Below are 19,046 nucleotides of genomic sequence, written 5' to 3'. Positions count from 1 at the left end.
TGAATGAAAAAACAAAATCACTTTACAAGTCTAACAGCCTAACAGACATTCACATAAAGTATGACAGATTACAAAACAAGTAGTACATCATAAGTAAGAGTGAACATATAGCTATTACATTTGCACAAAATAGAAATGAAAATATTTTATAACAAAAAAAACCTCATTCAGTTATCAATACATGAAAGTGCTTAGTTTGCAAATATTGTTCTAGCTTTTTAAAACCGAACCATGTTTGCTGAGCTCTTTTTTCTCTTAAAGATTTATTGCATCTCTCCATGTTGTTATTATAAGTCTGCTTGTCAGAGAAACCTTGCCCACCTGTAGCATCGAAATAATTAAGAGAACAATCCTATGCATATTTAGACAGAAAAAGTCATTTAACTCTTAGCATTTCTCATCCAGCCAACTTTTCAATCCGCAGATGTAACAGGTCCTTTACCAACGTACATTTACAAGTACAAGAGCACTCCAGGCCAGTTTGTCAGGTTAGTTGGCAACCTTAGCAATTGTTCTTAATATTTAATGTACACTCAAAAATATTTCCATATAGCAAGCTCTATCCCTCTGCTATATCCCAGGCTGGTCAGTGATGTTCAAAAAGCAGCTTTGAATTATGTGAAGAGTGTTCTTCAGGAATGAAGCAAAAAGTCCCATACTCCTGGCAGAACTAACTCTGTGCTTACTTGAATTGGGGCCCTGTTTTAATTCATTTTTGTCACAGCTGTGCTCAACTGCAAAAAATAATAATCTTAAACTCTGGGTTTGAAGTTGTTTGATATTGAGAGAGGACTAAAGCTGCTATGGCAAGAATCGATGGGAGGAAAAGAAGAAAAATAAGCCTCAAACCATGCCCAGATCTGGCACACACATGCAAGGTACTGCACTTCAGTCTTTATTTCTGGCAATTATTTCAACTGTAAGGTGGCATGGGGAAAATAAGTTTTTGAAGAGCTGAGTAAACAAGTTAAGAGCAAGCAATCGCCTTAATCTCCTAGGATACAATTACAGTAAACCTGCCATTAACCAAGGCTGCATCCAGACAGATGCTTTCCCTGGTGACCTTACCACTAAAATAGGAAGGGTGGGGGGAGTACATCTAGGCAGTGGTACCATTTCAAGCACTGCAGTCGCTGATGTGATAGTGAGGCCTGTGCTAGTCCAAACAATGATCAGCAGGGAAATCATCACCGTCCTCTTGTGGATTGTCGGTGTCAGATATGCTTGTTCTTTAGATCTGGCATTTGCAAATCCTTTATTTGGAGAACAGCTTTGGGCTTACCTGGGAGAAAGGCCCATGAATACAGTAGAATGTACTTCTCTGAAAACATTCACTGGATTGCACTGTGGATTACTCTTTGGTTCTAACAATGCTCCGGTAGGCCATGTATACACATGAATGGCCTCACCAGAAAAGGGAAGATCTTAAGAATTCAGATACCATCGTTTGGTCTAAAAAAATCAAAGCGGATCACATTCTTTGGCTTCTTCCAGATGAAGCTTTTACTATGCAATTGCCCTGCCTTGTTCACAGAGTTTCACAGTTCCAGACAACGATGTCTTCAATATGTAGCTGGCCTATATATTCCCACTGGGGTTTTTTCCCCCATCTTTTTTTCTGTCCAGAAAAAAAAGGTCTGTTAAGAAAAAAAGATAGCTGCATAATGTCTTTTGAGTATCGCCTCTAGGAGCCCTCTGTCTGGAAGTACCCTTAAAGCATAAACGTTTCTGCTTTTTTTATATAAGAAACCTTTTTCTAAGATAGACTCAGCCATGTTTACATATGATGATTGCAACGATCACGTGATAAGTCTGGTCACTTAAAGCTTCCATTATGCATCAACTACCATAGACATTGACAACTTTTTTTGTTTGAAAGTCCTTATTGTTGACAGTAAAAACTGATGATGTTTTCCCATTTGTTTTGTCAAAATAAGCTCTTCATAGTCTCAGTGATGTATGAATTCCAGTTCTCATATTTGGATACTAAGTGATACTTTTGTAGTATAGCAAGGAACGGCTTCTGTTAAGAGAAAATATAAATAATATGTTACTTGTAAAATCATAGAATTATCATAGTTTACTTGTTGAAGATAGCTAGGCAGGTACTGAAACCATCCTTCTAATATACTCGTTGGATTAAGCTATATAAATTAATAAACTCTTGAGCCCAAATCCTGTAATCATTTCTTCATTAATAATTCCACAAAAATCTATGTGCCATTTTTATATGAAGGACTTTAACATAACCTTCATGTTGAAAATTCCATTATATTTATATTATTCCTAAAATGAATGACACTGTTGTACATAGGACTCAATACTTACCAACAAATATGAGACTGTAATACAGGATTGGGCAACTTGTGACCCTCCAGTTGTTTTGGCCTACAACTCCCATGATTCCTCACCATTGGCTTGGCAGGCTAAGGCTGATGGGAGTTACATCTGGAGGGTAACATCTGCTGTAGTAGATGTCATGCAGTCAGGAACAACTAACACCCAGCTGGGCAGGAGGAAGGCTAACACATGATGATGGAGATACAGCTAAATATTTGCTGAGTGCAATGAGGATGCAATCTAAAATATTATCTAACTAGACTAATTTTGATTATTTGTACTAATAGAGATATCTGACATATGTTTTATGATTTTACTTCTGTAAGGTAAGTGATGGGTTTGTATTTTATTCTCCTATGTTAATGGTTGTATAGGTTTTGTTATGAGCTCTGTAGACTGAATCAATGAACTGACTGACGGTGGAGAAGTAGGCAATTTCAGAGACCTGAATTGGCAGCAAAAACATGAAATTCAGTGCAGTCAAATATAAAGTGAGGATGTAGAAAATAACCTGATACAGAAGTACAAAATGAGGAACTAATCACTTTGTGGCAAAACGTTCAAGATGGATTTGGCTGCAGGTGGGGAATGGCTCACTTGTGGGCCAATGATGTATCCAGATATGGCCTGCGGCCTCTCGTCTTCCACCCATTCTTAGCCCTCTCATCTTTAGCCCTTTCTGCAGCCTTGGCCCTTCTATGGCTTTCCCATTGACTTAGCCACCTTCTTCACCACTGCCTACCTGATGGCTCCTGAAGTTCCCTCACCCTCATGGCTTTTCTAGACAAAAGGGTAGGTAAAGGGCAGTCAAAGAGTGCTCATTTGCAGTGCTCATGCTGGCCCCAAATCTGGGTCAACTGGCTTCCAGTTGCCAGATGAACCTCCTCCCTCTGCCAAAGACTACAGCAGGACCCCTGTCTGCCCCGGTCTTACATAGGAAGCTGCCTTATGCTGTGTCAAACCATTGGTACATCTAGCCCAATATTGTTGATACTGACTGGCAGCAACGGGTCCCCAGGGTTTCAGGCAAGAGTTTTTCCTGCCCTAACTGGAGATGCCAGGGATTGAACATGGGACCTTCTGCACGCAAAGCAGATGCTCTACCACTGAGCCACGGCCCCTGCCTGTACTGCACATGTGGAGTCCAAGACTAGCACTGAGACTGCAACAAGAGCATCCTCTCTGCTTCAAGCCCACTCTTCCCTTCCTTGTGTGTGTGAGCAAATTTAGAAATAATAACTATTATTTGAATGGAGATACAAGACTTCTCTATATAGTGAAGAAGCCTGCCTAGGTGACCTTGTGTGGCTGCTTAAACTGCAGTCCAGGTGCTAATTGCTGGTGGGCAACTTCAAGGCCCTGGTTTCTCTCTCGCTCTCTCCATACAGTGCTTTGACTATAAAACAGACTTGGACTGGAGAGCCCCTCCAATAGAGGACAGCTTCAAATAGTGGACTGCTTTCCGCCAGCCCTCCGAAAGTGAGGCTTGTCTTTTATAAAGTAGGCCACCTAGCTCAGCCTTCTGCTCAATGCAGCAAAACCCAAAGATAGAGGAAACCTAACAGAGGGCTGAACAGTCTCTTCCTGAAGACCTCCAGCATGGGAGTGTGCCCGCCCCTCTATAATTTTAAATATTATTTCCAACACTTTGGAAATAGAGGAGGCATTCTACATAGCACTGGCTAGGCCTCAACTGAATCATTCAATTCTGGGCACAGTTTCAGAAGTATATTAATAAACTGGAAAACAATCAGAACACGATTATAAAGGCCCTAGAAGACATCCCATATGAGAAAATTATATGTTTAATCTTGGGGAGAAGATGCATTATCCATATTTTAACTGTAATTGGGAAGAAAAAGGGAAGCAACTGATCACACTACTCAAAGAGAACAACACATGAAACAATGTGCTTAAATTACTAGAAGCTCAATTTAGGTTACACTTTGGGAAGGACGTCCCACCCATATGAGCAGTTTGATCGTGAAAGCTTAGATGAAGCATCAACTGCCCTGAGTAGAGGTTTCCCTGACTCATCAGGGCCCTTCCAACTTGATGGTGACAGGAATCATATTTTCTGATTCCATGGTTCAGCCATGTGACTATTCCAGTGGAGGCTGGTGGCTCCTATTTCAGTGGGGCAGTGAATCCACTTTGGGTTTCAGTCAGAACTCAAAAGGAGCTATTTGATGTGCTGAAGCCATTTTGGCAATAGGGTTCAGCATTTTGGAAAGCTCCTTTAGAGTTCTGACTGACACCCAGCACAGATTCACTGCTGCATTGAAATAGGAGCCATCAGTGCCCACTGGTCTGTTGTGGTCTTCTGCACTTGTCTGATCAAGATCCTGAAGCAGAGCTTGTTGCTTGAACAACTCCAGGGCATGATTCAGAAAACCCCACTCCTTCCCTAACAATGCAAGGGCAGTTCATTGCCTTGCATCGTTAGGGAGGGAATGAACGGACCTTTCTTTTGTAGGAAGAGGAGGACAGACTGCAGCAGCATCAGGGAACTCGGTGTTCTGAACAATGTCTTGTCATGAACAATGTCTTCATGTCACCCCTATCCTTCTCCCTGGATGCTTTCAGATTAAGCTTTTATCTGCAATTGCCCTGCCTCAAACACAGAATTTTATGGAGGGTCCAGATGATGTCATCTTCCATACTCCTCCCATGATTTCCCACTGGATCTTCCATCTTTTTTCTTACCAGAAAAAAAATCTCTTAAGGAGTAAAAGATGGAATGGGTGCACAATGCTTTTTGATAGGCAGTGCTAGGAGCCTGCTGTCTGCAAGCACCCTGCCTCCTTTCTCTCTCTTTACATGAAAGTAGGTTCCCCACACCAGTGTTAAAACAAGTAGTGCTGTCTCTGGGTCAGAAACAAATTCATGGAGGATAAGGCTATTGATGGCTAGAAGTCCTAATGGTTGCGTATGACCTCCAGTATCAGAGGCAGTATGCTTATGTACACCAGGTGCTGGGGAACACACCAAGGGCATTGAGTGGGGTGGGGGCAGCTGTCACAAATGGAGAAATATCAAGAAAATTCTGAAATGTGCCTTTTTATTTCTAGGGGGTAAGAGAAGAAAAAACTCAGGAATTTCCTAAAAGTTTTCTTTCTCCATGAAGGAAATGCCCTACCTCTTACTCAGGACAGTTTATAATTTATTTAGAATGTGCTTTGATGGTGTGTTTTTTTACCTTACCTAGGCCACAGCTAGACCAAGGGGTTGTAATGTGATGATCTCGCAATTTTATGATCACGAGATCGTCGCACTGGTCTACACACGGTGCGCGACGTTGTGGCTGCCATTTTTTGTTTGTTTTAAAGAAGAAGGGGTGCACAAGCGCTCATGCACAGAAGGTAAGTCTTTAAAAAAAAAAAAAAACCTGCTCCCCCCAACCCACCCCTGATGCATGGGTCCTGGCTCCTCGTGAGGGACCAGACAAACCACAACGCACACTCACACGTTCCATGGTCTTGGGATCATTCCAAAACAGTGGAAAAAGGGGGCTCGAAGGGGAGGGTGAGATCCCGGGGCAAGGGAGGAATCATTCCTCCCTGCTCCCAGGATCCCCTGTGTGTCATGGGATTGCCCCAGGATTTCACCCCATCTAGCTATGGCCCTAATCACTGTGAGGTTGCTGAGGGTACTGTCTGTATTTTTCTTTCTATTACACATCTCACCATTGCTCTACAGTCTCCCAGGCTGCCTGCACTTCCTGATCTGAAAAGGCCTATTGGGAGGAATAAATGTCTTCCCCTGGGTGGGAAGTGTGGGAAGCCAAGGAGGCTACAGGCTGTTAGAAAGATGAACGACGGGACACTCACACACACTCCTCAGTCATCTCATAAGTAAGGCAGCACAAGAACCTTGAACCAAACCCATGAGAATTTCTCTGAAATTTCTTCTCCTTTGAATTTCTTTTCAAAAGCAGTTTCTTTTCTATCAAATCGAATGAGAATGGTCGAAATTTTCGTGGGAGAAATTTTTGGCATGGCATTAGTTTGTACACATCATGATGGACCATTATTCTGAGACCCTAGAAAAGATTCAGTCATACAGTGGCCTTTCTCAGAAATAGTCCTGTGTTCGAATTTTTAGATAATAGTGACATGTAGGAGTGCTAAGGAGTTAAATGTGGAGGGTGGATTCCAGGAGAGAAAAACAGTTATTGAACTGTAATTTGTTATTGCATTCTGAATATTTGCCAATCAGTAAAGATGAGAAATAAATTATGGCTGCCTAATAATACCTGGAACTGGTTTTGATATATGTAACAATATTCTACAATAAAAAACAACACAGGTTCTGCAAAACAAATATGTGGGTAAATGTTAGTTAATGGTTTTAAAAGGAAATAAACATTCCAGGTAAAAACACAAATTCATCCCTAAATTTCATGGCTCCTGACAGGATCAATCAAAAGCCTGTTCTATATTTAGAGCATTTCCACTTTTTTTTAATCTGTGATTTTAACAGACATCTGACATATAAAATGTTGTAAACCGCCCAGAGAGCTTCGGCTGTGGGGCGGTATATAAATGTAATAAAATACATAAAAAATAAATAAATAAATAACCAGGTGAAGCTTTTCCTAGTACTTACTTCCATGTACAAAAAAGATCCACGTCCTTAATTTCTGTATATGAAACTGCTGTTCAGAGGCACAGTGAAAAAAGAAGGAACTTTCATGGGAATTAATTTAGGTTAGATTTTTTTTTTAATGGCTGATTCAGGCAAATAAAAATAATGATGCCAATAGCTTCCATCTTGATGGTTTATACATGATAGTTTTAAAAACAGAACAGAACACTGTATGCCTAATACAAGAGCAATAAAGTTTGTCTGACTTGCAAAAAAAAAAATAGCAGTGACATGACAAGCAGTACAGGTGCAAAATATTGGGGCAACCAGGGCCTTGTCAAGTCAGAAATGGAGCTTAATAGTCCATTATTCCGTAATTCTGACATGTAACAGGAATGGCTAGATCTAATGAGGCAGAGTTTACTCTGAGTAACAAGACTAGTGGAGGCTATATGGGAGAGGAAAGCAGCTTTGCAGGGCAGAAAATGTTTAATTCCCAATCTTCTCTTTTTGAGATGCTTTTTGCACATTTCAAGTACAACACCATAATGAGAGCGAGACATGCTCCCCCTACCCCAAGAAAAGAACACCAAATAAACACATCGCTCTTCTCAGGTCCCTCCGAGGTCCCGCCCAGCTGTAAAATTCTATGTTTCTATTCTGATGGGGGCATTTAAGCAGAGACTCGGGGTGCATCTGTCTAGAATGTAGTTGCATAATTCCTGCAATGATTTGGGCATTGGACTAGATGACCTCTGAAGTTCCTTTCCAAGATCTATGAATCCTCATTTTGTTCCAAATCCCAGATTCTCTATGAAATGCCTCACATGGAGTCACAGTGCATAACTGAATAACATTTTCCTGATGTGTCCGGAAAACCAGCTTGAAATTAACATCTTATACATTAGAATGAAAAGGGAATTAGCTTGCACTCTCATTTATATATGCCTGTACCTCTTTCTCTTAGGTCTGTAATGTAGGCCTTCATAAATTCTTTTTCAAACAGCTCACGATCACGTTCATTTTCTGTTATTTCTTCAATCTCTTGAATTGAGGTTTTTTCAAGAGGGTTATCCTTGAGGCTTATAAATCTGCAAGAAGATGAAATATTAGCATGAAGGGGTTATATAATGCTTCTTATCATGAGCAGACTGCTATATGCCAAATGATTTATTGCCCTATAAATTTTCTGCTCTTCCTACTTTGTTATGGAGCTAAGTCAATTTATCTGTGGGCATAACTTAGCTACATTGTTCATGGGCATGTTAGCCACAGGCCTTTGATGCTAATTAGCTATAATAAACGTTAATTCAGGAGTGGCCTTGTGGAGGCAGACATGTAAAACACTAAGAGCATATGCTTAATTCTAAAATCAAAAGGTATATTTCCCATCTGCTGGGGAGCATGCAAACAGTTTACACGCCACCCTATGAGTCCTCAAATACCGCTTTGTACAACAACTTCGCTGCTGTTTTAAATAGGAAATATTTTAACTCATGGGAGGAGTTTCACCAAGATTCAGAAGGTGCAAGTACCCAGATTTATGGGTAGAAATCAAGTAGCTCTGCTCTTTCTATCATGCTTCCATAGCTCAATACCAGTATAAGAACATAAGAAAAGTTGTGCTGAATCAGTCCAAAGATCTTCCTAGTCTAGCAGGTGTCCACAGTGGCCAACCAGATGCCCAAATGGGAAGCCCACAGTCACAAACCACTCTCACCTTGAGACTCCTTTTTAACTTAATCTTTAAAGGATCCCAACCATGAACACAGTTGGTATACAGCTGCCCACTCTGTGGACTATTTTTCCTTTGTGTTCCCACCTCTGGGCATCAACCTTTTACTTTCCCACTGGTTCTGTGATTCTCTGACACTTCTTGGACCCACTGCAACCAGCTTGGCACTGTTGTTGTTGCATTTATATCCCGCCTTTTTTCCTCCAATGAACCCAAGGAAGGTTCATTGAACCCAATCCTCCTCACCCTCCTCCTCTCCATTTTATCCTCACAACAACAACCCTGTGAGTTAGGATGGGAGCTGAGAGTCTGTGAGTAGCCCAAAGTCACCCAGTGGGTTTCCATGGCTGAGTGGGGACAAGAACCCAGATCTCCCGACTCCCAGTCCAACACTCTAGCCACTACACCACTCTGTGCTTTTTATTATTCATCTTTTCTTTACCGCTGCCACCATATAACTCAGTACCTTACCTCAGTTACTTAAAGAACCCAATCCAGTGTGAAAACAAAAATAACTTTTATTTAACAAGAAGCAAGTTCACACATATTATTAAGCTTGTAGTTTCATTTGGTTCAGTACTTAATTGCTACAATACAGTTGTCATGTATTCTTGCCTACTCTACCCTCTAAAGTCAAATCTAAAGTAGTTCTGCTCTTTCTAACTCCTCCTCCTCCTTCATTCCCTCAAAACAATAAAACACAGACCCTACACTGATCTAACTTCTTCAGCAGACTAACCCTGACTCTCTCTCACTCCTAACTACTGAGTGTCATTCACACACTTGAATCCAACAGCCAATCAGCATTCACTTCAACATTCCATTCATTCACTCCCCCTTCCAACAGAATTAAGCACTTACCAAGCTTAGCATACGAAGTCCAGACAGCATTTACATCACAGATAAATAGCATAAAACAGTGAGACATGACACCCACAAAAAGGACATTGAGTGAAATAGCACCCTCCTGCCATCCTATTCCTCAGCAACTGATACTCAGAGGCATACTGTCACTGATATTGGAGGTTATACCTAGCTAGCATGACTAATAGCCATTGATAGTATTATCCTCCATGAATATATTAATTACATCCTAACCCCCGAAGAAATAGGAAAGAGAATAGCTGGTTCTGGAAGCCAAACTCTTAAATAATTGGTCAATCTGAAGTTGCTGGATTTGGCATTTAGGAAGTATGGATTATATAATTAACTAGGCTAACAGATTTTTTTAAATCTAATTTGCAAATACAGTCAGGGGACCTAATGATATCATGTTACTGGACATGAAATGGAAATACTTGCTGTTACTTGGGGCATCATCAAATGAGCGTTTTATTGCACGCTCGTTACTGGGCACTCACAGATTTTTGTGGGTCCCTCTCACAACATCGTCTGTCTCCCGCACGCCTCCCACCCCTTCTAGACTTCTTCATGTGACAAAAAAAAAGCCCTCGGTATGTCTGTATTATCTTTAAAGGCATAAGTTGACGCTATCTCATGCTGTGTGCAGGAGAAGCGGCATGATAAAGATGACCCCTGAATGGGCCACGTGCACATGAGACTTAGCTGGATTGAATTTTATGACTTTATTCCAATACAACTAACTTCTCCTGCCTGAGTGTGGGTAAACATGCTACCAAGAACTAGCATGGTGCTTCTAGATGACACTGTTATTGTGCAATCACACTGCCTCATTAGCAGAATTTTTACAGAGTGTCCTGACATCATCATATTCAAATTGTAGCCCTCCCTTGTTTTCCTACTGCTTCTTCCATATTTTCTCTTACTAGGAGAAATTGGTTAAGGAAGAAAAGATGCAATAGGTACACAATGCCTTTGAACTCAGGGATGGGGAATCTCTGGTCCACATGCACAATCCAACTTGCAGAGGTTCCCCATCTGGCCTGTGGAGACTTTGGCTCCTTCCCTCCCGAAGCCCTGCCCCTTCCCTCCCTAAAGATTTTTTTCTCCCATTGTACATCACTGTAATCCACTTATATTGAACCACACTGTCCACATTTTAATTATTTCCTGAGGGGTAGCCATGTTAGTCTACTGCAGGAAACACAAGAGTTTCGTGCCACCTTAAATACATTTAGTATTTAGACTACAGTTACTTTAATACCCAATAATAATAATAATAATAATAATAATAATAATAATAATATATTTATTTCTTACCCGCCTCTCCCTTTGGATCGAGGCGGGGAACAACATTAGAACAGGAATCAATACATCTTAAAAATTCTTGATTTCACATCGATCTGGATAGGCCTACCGGAAAAGGCTAGTCTTTAAAGCTGCCTTAAAATCACACAGAGTTAATTTTACAAATCTCCTCCGGCAGGCCATTCCATAATCTGGGGGTGACAGAAGAAAAGGTCCTCTGGGAAATTGCCTCTAGTTTGGAGAGATTTTTTTAGGAACTCTTCACCATCCCTTTTTGTTTTTACCACCCTGAATAGCAACAACAACAAGGATATTTGTGACACACTGTAATTTATGGATAACATAACTTAAACTTGTATTTATGTGGCGTGGGGGTGATGAATTAGATTATGCAAAAAGAGTGCAAGGATCTATTCCATATAGTGAAGAAATGAATAAATCCAAGACAAAGGGAAAAGGGAAATATAAACGCAAAATTATTCTTTTACCTTTTTTTAGTTACTTACTTTAAACCTGTGGTTGATTCACAGATAGCTGTAGGCATCTGAACAATAGCATCACCACTCACAACCAGTAAACTGAGTTTTGTCAGGTTGAGCAGAGCGTGTGGAAGATAGGTCAGCTTGTTTTTCTGCAGGAGAAGAGTTTGTAATTCTTCTAGCCTTAGGAGAGTAATAAAGTAGCATAGTTAAATGCACAATATACCGTTGCGGATCAGGTTTTTATTATGTACTAGCAAAGAGCCTGTCCATATCTCTACCTTCCTCTGTCAAGAAGAGCAGGGTGGCTGTGTCCCTCACTCGTCCCTACAATGGCAGTGGCAGAATCCTTGCTGACTGAGGACCTGAAGAAAGGGAAGGCAAGGTGCACCAATGCATTGCCTACCAATATATTGTTTATGGGTTCTCCAGTGTATGCAACAAGCCCTTAAGGGTAGAAGGACACGCTACAGCACCAAAATCCAGCATGGGTTATTGTTGTTATTATTATTATTATTATTATTATTTATTTATTTATTTATTTATTTATTTATTTATATAGCACCATCTACTCGAGTAATTTGCTTTTCTGTATTTGCTGTCCTCAAACATTAACTTTTAATTTCTTTTTGGGAAGAGGGGACTGTGAAAACCAAGCCATATTTTCCCCTTTTCTCATCTTATGTCCAATATATAAATAGAACTCACTTCGATTCTCAAAAAGGACATTGAAAATGTGCGTTTAGATGGTAATGTGTGAGGTAGAGGTGTTTGTTATTTTATTTTTTTCAAAATCCAAACTGATATGACCATTGTAATTCTGTAGATGTTTTATCTTAAAAATTGCAGAAGTGCCATGTACCACCACGATGACCATAATTACACTTATTCGTGGCCTGACTTTTTCAAATCCTGAAACACTAATTTGCCGGTCATTATCTGCTCAATCTTGATTGCGAGGGATTGAGTTCTGGGTTCCGTAGGCACACAGCATTCTAGCTAGAATGTTGTGGCTTTCTAGATACAATACATAGACCCCGTTCAGACGACACACTAAGCTACCATGTTTAAGCATTTTGAGCTAAACATTATGGTTTAGTGTGTCATGTGAACCATTCCTAACTATAGTGGCTACATAACCACAGTTTAAACATGCTCACTATCCATTTGCTGCAAAAGGGATAGCGGCCAAACCATGGCTTAGTGTGTTGTCTGAACAGGCCCATAGTCATGACCAGCCTTCTCTAACCAGGTGCCATCCACTTGTTTGGGGCTACAACTTCCATTAGGCCAAGCTAGCTTGACAATTATCAGGGACAATGGGAATTGTAGACCAAAACATCTGGAGAGCACCAAGTTCTGTTTTTGAAAGAGGGCAGTAGGTATGTCTTAGCTGCCATCCTTCCTCCAGCTGATAGACTTGAATATTTCAGCAAATCGTTTTTTTAAAATGCATTTAAAACATTTCTTAGCTGCTTTTCAAGGTAGAAGCCCTCGCAAGGCAACTTACAATAAAATACATTAAAACAGTTAAAATATTAAAAGCAATAAAAACATAATGACAATAAAATAGCAATTAAGAACAATAAAACCAGCAAAAACAACAATGGCAATAACAGAAACAACATTACTCATATCATCAGAAGGCCGTGGTAAAATAAAATATTTTCAAGGCCTTCTTAAAAGGCCTGCAAGGATGGTGCATGGTGGACCTCCAATGGGCGTTTGTTCCACAGGTGTGGGGGCGCTGTTGAGAAGGCCCTCTCTTGTGTGATCACCCAAACCAGGACTTCATGACTGGCACAACAAGCAATAGGCAGCCAATTTTCAAAGGTGCACAACTTCCAAATTGACACAATATAGTCACCCCATACCTTGTTTTCTAAAACCAAATGTGGTTGCAAAGATAATATAAAGAAAAACCTGTCTATGTCTTGAGGGAGATCTTTGAGGTTGTTGCTGCTCATATCCAGCCACTGCAAACTTGACATTCGGAGCACACAGATTGGAATTGAAGGGAATTTGTTTGCTGACACATCTACAAATGTCACTTGTTTCAAGTTACTAAGCTGTAACAAAAACGTTATATGATGTTATAAAAGATTCAGCTCATTTTTCATCAATTGATTAGTGAAAAAGTAAGGGATAGTTTATTGCGGTTATGAATAAACTACTATGGAATGGACAGGTCAGATCAGTCCATTTTTTAGAGGGGAAGGGGGGAAATTGGACTCCATGTATTAATTATTGGAATAGATACAGATTGGATGAATTAATTACTTTGGATGGCCTTAATATGAGATAAGGACTCCATAATGAACCTTTATCAGAGTATTATATCAACTGCAAAGTATTTGAAATTGCACAGTAGTGGCTAATAATACAAAGATTAAACTTTTAAAAAAGAATTCAATTAGGAAAGTACATATTTAATTATGGCAGTTGGAATTTCTCTGACAGGATGAGGTGAATCAAGCCATGTTACCTTGTTATTTGGCTTCATGCCACTATTCTAGAAATAAAGGCACATTTATTACAACTCCTTCCAGAACCAAATTCTCTGTGTATCACACAACAAATGCACTGCTGTTTCTTGTTTGTTGCAATATATATATATTATCAGGAACATCCCATTTTATCAGAGTTGAAACAGCAAGAATGTATTACAGTTGGGGAAATGCTGTTATTTTCCCAGTTAGCAGCTCTTATTGGATAGGTTGATGATTAACACATGACCCTGCCAATTTGAGGTTATCTTCAGGCTTTTAAAACCCTATTATGTCCTCAGTGAATATTTACTACCACTCTCTAGTGGATCTGGAGTGAAAAGCTACCTCAATTTAAAAAAAGAAAAAAAGAAAGCAGTTGAGGTTACTTTCCCCCCGCCCCCCATTTAGCCTGAAGCAAAAGACAAGATGACTCACCTCTTCCCATTCTGCATACAGCAGCCAACTGGACTGGCAGTTGACTCTTACCTCAAAACAGGCAACAGGAGAGCATCCTCCATTGCATTTGAGGGCAGTGGACTAGCATAGGGGCACAGAGCAGGTTGTGTGGCACAAACAGTGCTGCCTTCCCACAGAGGGGGGCATAGGAAGAATGGCTGGAGGAGAGTTGCCACTGCTGCCCCTCCTACCAAACACACATAGTGGGCCGGTTCACATGACAGGTGAGGCTGTGGCACGTGCAGGGCGCATGCAGCTGTTAGGAACTGTGAGGTATCTGACGATGAGGAGTCTGGGGATGAAGAGCTGCAGGCTGGACCCAGTACCAGCATGGCTGGGCAGCAGCCAGCAGAGGCTCCCTCCAGCTCAGCCTTAGAGGAAGAGCAAACAAACATCTTACCGGTGCCACCGTTCAAACAACAAAGGGCGGAGAAGGAGGCGTTACGCAGATCCAAGCGTATTGCTACTAAACGCCAGATAAACAGGGAACAGCTGTGATTCTGGGCTTGGGTATTTAAGTAACAGTGCGCAGGCCAGGAACTTGTCAGACTTAATCTGGTTTGCCTGAGAAAACTCTGGACCTTGAAACCTTGGCCTTGTCGTGTTTCTGCTATACCGGTTGGACTACGGACTTCTTGGACTCTGTGACTCTCTCCTGCCCTTTGGAACTCGGACTGGCTTTGTGGACTTTCGTGACCCTCTCTCCCGGACCCTTTATGACAACTGGATGGATTTATGGACTGGCTTTGACTTCGGCGTAAGCACAGAAAGAGTGTTCTGTTTCTTTATGTTTGAACTGTGCGAGAAATACAAATTAAGTGTTATCTCTTCATTTGGTGTGTTTGCTGGTACCTGGCGGTCTTCCCAGTCTGGGCACACAGCCCATGTAGATAAGTTGAAAAGTGGCTGGTTGTGAAGCCGCTTTCCAGGACAGCAGCCACCATTTTGAATTTCTAGCCCCTGCTCGAGGGTTGTTGTATGGCAAGCCTGGGTTATGCAAGGGTTAAACAACAGACTATGTTATTTAGAGTAGAGCATGGGTTATGTGAGTGCTGTTTAACCCTGACATAAACTACTTTTGCTGGGTTTGCACAACAAGACAACCTCTGAGCAGGATTTGGACATACAAAGTGGTGCCCGTGGATGCTGCAGCTCAGCATGAGTAAAATAGCCCGTGATGAGCTATGCCATGTCATGCGAACTAGGTCAATGTCTGCCACCTGAGGCAATTGCCTCACTCTGCCTGCTGGTAGGGTTGGCCCTGTGACCTCACCTCTCATGTCGCGAAAATATGGCATTGACAGCTCCTTGCCTTTTAATAGCAGCTTGATATACAAAAATAAGGTGGCGGTGCTTTCTGTGACCTGGAGATACACATTATCATGTTCCAATTGCTGCATATCCTATTGCCCTCACAGGGATAGCTAGAAAGGGCCCAATTCAAAAGCTGTCAGCTCTATTACCATTTCAGAAAACTGGGGGCCTTGCTAGATCCTGCCAGCGCGCGCCGCCCCGCCTCCTAGACGGCCGACACGCAGGGACTACGGAAGCCCTGGGATCCCCCCCCCCGGGATCCCCCCCCCGGCCCGATGGGCACAGCTCTCGTATGAGCGTTGTGCCCAGTCCGTGGCTTTTCCCGGCTACTCACGAGTAAGCGAGTAGCCGCAAAAAGCCACAGACCCTGCTAGACGTTCCGCAGCCCCGGCCTCAGGCCAAGGCTGCGGAAAAGGCGCGCCATAAGCGAATTTGCTTATGGCGCGTTAGGGGAGGCTTTAGTGCGGCCTGGGCCTGGATTCCCCTGTGCGTCATGTGGACGCACAGCAGGGAAACCAGGCCTCAAAGCATGCTAAGGCCTCGTCTAGCAAGGCCCTGGGTGAAATTGGGAGCCCACCTTATTTTTACCTCTTTAAGATCATGAAGAGCAGAGGGGAAAGTACAGTTGTTTATATCTCTTTACAACTGTGGTAATGGGTCGTTTTTATGGTTCCTAAGATTAGCTAGACAACTGACATCATTTTTCAAAGAACTGGACCTTATATGACAAAGTCATTTTTACTGTAATGTGCATTTTTCTTTATTTTGATCCGCACTCAGCTCTGTCAAACAGGTCTTGCAGGGTTTTGCAACACTTCAAAAATCTGTCAAACCTGTTTGAGAGCTTCATGGGTATGTATAATTCTCCTCTGTCATATTGCTTTCAAGAAGATGCTGAAGTTGGCTCCTAGTTCACAGCTCCTTGTTTGCATGAAAGTTCAAAGCAGACCTCAATGAGTAAGAAGTCATGTTTTGCATCCCAAAATAAACTTTGCCCTACGCAATATCACATATCTTTATGACTTGAGGACTTCAAGATCCACAATAATTCTCTCCTATCACAGTCATTGTTTTGGCACAATGCTCTTTAGTGTGTGATGACACCAGATGACAACTGTAAATAAGGGACATAGGATGTGCACCCCTCAGAAAGCTTTGGGCCACCCCAAAACATTAATCTCCAGGGAAATGTCTTCTACAAATCACACAAAGAACTTTTGTGAGAATAAGGAACTGGGAGCTAGTGACCAATTTCAGACACCAATGGCCTCCATCCAACGTCATGTGAGTGGACACCCACTTTCACCACAAGACTTCCCTTCCTCTCCTCCTTCTGCATCCCCAAACACCACCATTAATTCTGTTCTGGAGGGTCCCCTCCAAAGCCAGTTTCGGGGGGGGGTGCATGGGGCTGCAGGGAGAGAGGAAATCCGTTCTACCAGTAATGTCTGTTCCACTAACAAATAGACACTGTACTCGGCTTCGTCCTTTTTCTTCTGCTGCCCCTTACGCCTGGAACGCTCTTCTAGAACACTTGAGAACTACCAACTCAATCACAGCTTTTAAAACTCAGCTAAAAACTTTTCTTTTCCCTATAGCTTTTAAATAATGAGTTTGTTCTGACTCTATACTGTTAGCTTCACCCTACCCGGTGCCTGTTTACACTTCCCTGTGCCTGTTTGCATTCTCTTTCCCTCCTTATTGTTTACTACAACTTTATTAGATTGTAAGCCTATGCGGCAGGGTCTTGCTATTTACTGTGTATAATCTGTACAGCACCATGTACATTGATGGTGCTATATAAATTAATAATAATAATAATAATAATAATAATAATAATAATAATAATTTGAAAAAGTGGTCTGACAGCCCCATTTGATTCTCACAATATAAATTATTCATGGCAATGCACTAAATACTTTTATCTGAACATCAGTTCTCAAAACCATGCTTTATTCTTAAATTATAAAATGCTGCTACATTCAAGGTTAATTATACAAACACATTATTGATGGAAAGAATGGTGTGTGGGTTTTTAATTCAAAATCAATTTTTTTTGTTACCAGGGTGCATTAGAAATACAGATTCTTATTAGAATGTAAGCCTATGTGGTAGGGTGTTGCTGTTTTATTCTTTTACTATATACAGCACCATGTACACTGATGGTGATTTATAAAATAATAATAATAATAATAATAATAATAATAATAATAATAATAATACTTCTGAAGTGGAGAATAGAAGTTTTAACTTAGAATTTTAATTCAGATAAGTTTGAACCAGGACCTGGTCCTTCAACATTGTCTTCCAAGTAAGCAATATTAAAGCTTGCATATGTTAATGGAATTAACATCTGCCAGTGAGCAATGAGCATTTCTTTTACTGTCTGAAACAGGAAACAAGATTATAATAATTGCAAAGAAATACAGAAAAATCAAAACCTTCCCTATTTAAAAAAAGGGGCTGCCTTCACAGCACCACAGCACCTCCCTCCAAAACCCTGTGGTTTTACTTCCCTGGGATGGTGTTGGGTAATTCCAATGCCAAAAAGGGAGCACGGAGTTTCTGGCAGCCATCTGGGTACCAAAGCCACCAGAGCCTCAATCACCAGACCACCAGGGACTGGACCCAGGTTGGTCCTAGAGTGATGTAAGACAGCAGAAGAGCCATACTGGCCTTGCTCCCATTGAAAAAGTCAGGGTATTCATTATTTATTTATTTATTTATTTATTACATTTTTATATTTTTTATAAGAAAGGTAAGTTCAAGGCCCTTTCTACATGTAAGGGTTATCCCAGGAAAATGGAGGGATCATCCCTGCCTGCTCCCAGGATCCCCTGTGTGTCATTTGGATGCACAGGGATGATCCAGGGATGATCCCAGAAAAAAAAAGGCAGGTGTAGAAATGGCCCAAGACTTTTTCAATTTGCAGCTTTGTGGGAAAGCACAGCCACCATGGGGCTTTGCCCATGTATAGACAGCACTAGAAAATTAAATATTACTAAAGCTACAATTCTAATGGCAAATCTACACCATGCGTTTTCCCTGGGATCTTCCCTGGATTAATCTGTGTGTTCACATGATGCACAGGGGATCCCAGGAGCAGGCAGGGACGATCCCTCCATTTACCTGGGATTTCCAGGAGCACTTTTTTCCTGTTTTTCCCCATGATCCCAGGACAATCCTGAGGACTGCGGGCAGTGTGGGCACCCGTCCTGGCTTCTTTCCTCCTCCCCAAAAGTAGCAGGGGTCAGCAGAGGGAAGGAGCCGGGATGGGGGGAGTCCAGGGACATCGGGGTTGGGGGGAGCAGGGTCTGGCCTTTTTTTTTTTTTACTTACTTTTTTGCTGGAGCGCAAGTGCATCACGCTTCCAGTTTTGATGGCCAGGGACAATCCCAGAAGCAGGTAAGTCCAGGATCATCCCCCTCCCTCTCTCTACACCCTATGGTGTAGACGTGCCCTAAAAGTGTGATCTGA

The 19,046-nt window shown here is 41.6% G+C and overlaps 1 protein-coding gene across 1 annotated transcript in view; it reads right to left on the bottom strand.

The window, feature by feature from the left end:
- Positions 1-1,790: 1,790 nt before the first annotated feature.
- Positions 1,791-19,046, bottom strand: part of LRRC2 (leucine rich repeat containing 2) — a 66,618-nt gene continuing 49,362 nt past the window's right edge. Inside the window, exons 6-9 of the mRNA XM_063129434.1 lie at positions 13,234-13,379; positions 11,338-11,493; positions 7,882-8,018; positions 1,791-2,023 (exon numbers count right to left, since the gene is read on the bottom strand). Coding sequence (XP_062985504.1) covers positions 1,974-2,023; positions 7,882-8,018; positions 11,338-11,493; positions 13,234-13,379 — 489 coding nt within the window. The 3' untranslated portion in view covers positions 1,791-1,973. The remainder of the gene's footprint in view (positions 2,024-7,881; positions 8,019-11,337; positions 11,494-13,233; positions 13,380-19,046) is intronic.

The sequence above is a fragment of the Elgaria multicarinata genome, chromosome 6 (genome assembly GCF_023053635.1).
Source record: "Elgaria multicarinata webbii isolate HBS135686 ecotype San Diego chromosome 6, rElgMul1.1.pri, whole genome shotgun sequence".
Classification (NCBI taxonomy): domain Eukaryota; kingdom Metazoa; phylum Chordata; class Lepidosauria; order Squamata; family Anguidae; genus Elgaria; species Elgaria multicarinata.
Note: the sequence above shows the minus strand (reverse complement) of the source record. Positions and strands in the feature narration are given on the sequence as shown.